Here is a 1,814-nt window from a genome sequence, read left to right as displayed (position 1 = left end):
AGACAGACAGACAGACAGACAGACAGACAGACAGACAGACAGACAGACAGACAGAAAAGGAGATTGAGACGGAGAGAGAGAAAGGAGGTGGGGGGAAAGGGGAGGGGGTATAAACAGAAATAGTTTTAATGTAGTACTCACGAACAAAACTTGTCTTTCCTCTTGGTGTTGACGTTGGAGAGGAACTTGATGTGCTGGTTACTCTCGTTCATGTGTACCTGGAAACACCGCTCGGAGCTGTAGCCAGTGGACCGGAAACAGGTCTGGTACATTGCATAAGCTGCGGACAGACCAATAGATGACGTCATCACGAAATTATTAAATTTTCTTTGTAGTAATGTTTTACGGCGCTGGCAAATACATAAGGTCATAATCTGAGCGCCAATCCTGAGGTTTTGTGGTTTGTTTGATGGAGTCAAGTGAAAGACATTGACAGAAAAACGGCCTCGTTGTTCCTGCGAAAAAAGCAAAACTTATTTGACAGAAAAACAAAGAGGGAGTAAAGAAGTGACTTCGGCACTTATAAAGAAAAGTTGTTCCCGCATCTGATCCGGACATTAGGGATTGCCTTGTTAGTGAGACAACTTCCTGGGCCTTCAGCATATTGTTGTAGGGTGGCCAGTTCCTTTCCACGCCGCTTTTACTTCCTCAACTCGAAGTCAGGAACCTATTACTGCTGGGTGGGCAGGAGGGAGCGAAAAAATCCGTGTCCGAACCGAGGCTCGAACCCAGACGTTTAGCTTCGGAGACGAGCGCACTAACCGCTCCCCCACCGCACCCTATCAGCACTTATATAACATTATATAACTTACTAAAACTAAAGAAGTAGGACCTACCACAAACACCATCCAAAAACTCGTTTTCGGGTCTCAGTCATTCTTTTGAAAAGTTATCAAATAAGCAATTTTCGTTTTCGTAAGAGCTTTGGAAAGCCTAGGCCTACACTAAAGGGTTTAGAGGGTAATTTTTTTTAGTGGACATGGTGATCAACACGGAGGAGATTGATGAATTAAAACTTTCTGTAAACATTTTACACCCCTATTGGCATACTTTATATACTTTAGAAAGAAGGCTGCTTTGACCCTGTCTATCGCGATCAACGCGAGTTACTGCATCAGTGCAGTTGCTGTGTTGTAGTTCCCGACAAGATAAAACATTAACGCCTACATTTCGCCAGTTTTACTGTAAAGAAGCAAAAGAAGCATTATATGCCACTGTTTGTTTAGATATTCTTCTGTTCACTCTGAACTCACAACCAAATAAACAACCAACCAACCAACCAATCAACCAACCAGCCAACCAAACAACATAACAACCCCCCATCCAACCAACCACTCAACCAAACAAAAACAAACCAAAAAAACAACAACAAGCCATCAGCCAACCAACCAACCAACCAATCAACAAAGCAACCAGCCAGCCAATCAACCAACCAATCAAACCAATCAACCGACCAACCAACTAGCCAATCAACCAACCAAACAAACAAACGAGCAAAAAAGCATGAGGGGGCTAATCAACCAGATGACAGCGCAACATGCAGTAATGAAGGCTCTTTGCTTCTTGTGTTTCAAAAGAGACGCCAAGTCTTATGGCCCTCCACAACACAGATCGGAAACGGATACTAAAACTTTACGATCCAATTTTCTTGGGGAGAGGAAATGTCTGTTTGTTCAAAAATAATTTGAAATCTGCGTAAACGGGCGCTGTGAATGCCACAGAATTCAATGAGCTACGACAATAATAAGGTCAACATGACATCATAATATGACGTAAAAGGGACATTAATTAGGTGTTTGAAGAGGGGGGGGGGG

The 1,814-nt window shown here is 43.1% G+C and overlaps 1 protein-coding gene across 1 annotated transcript in view; it reads right to left on the bottom strand.

The window, feature by feature from the left end:
* LOC101845704 overlaps positions 1 to 1,814 on the bottom strand; it is a gene marked incomplete at its 5' end in the record, with an annotated part of 51,643 nt that overhangs the window by 9,132 nt on the left and 40,697 nt on the right. Inside the window, 1 exon segment of the mRNA XM_013084393.2 lies at positions 142 to 280. Coding sequence (XP_012939847.1) covers positions 142 to 280 — 139 coding nt within the window.

This window comes from Aplysia californica, unplaced genomic scaffold, assembly GCF_000002075.1.
Source record: "Aplysia californica isolate F4 #8 unplaced genomic scaffold, AplCal3.0 scaffold00290, whole genome shotgun sequence".
NCBI lineage: Eukaryota > Metazoa > Mollusca > Gastropoda > Aplysiida > Aplysiidae > Aplysia > Aplysia californica.
This window is presented reverse-complemented; position numbering and strand designations above follow the sequence as displayed.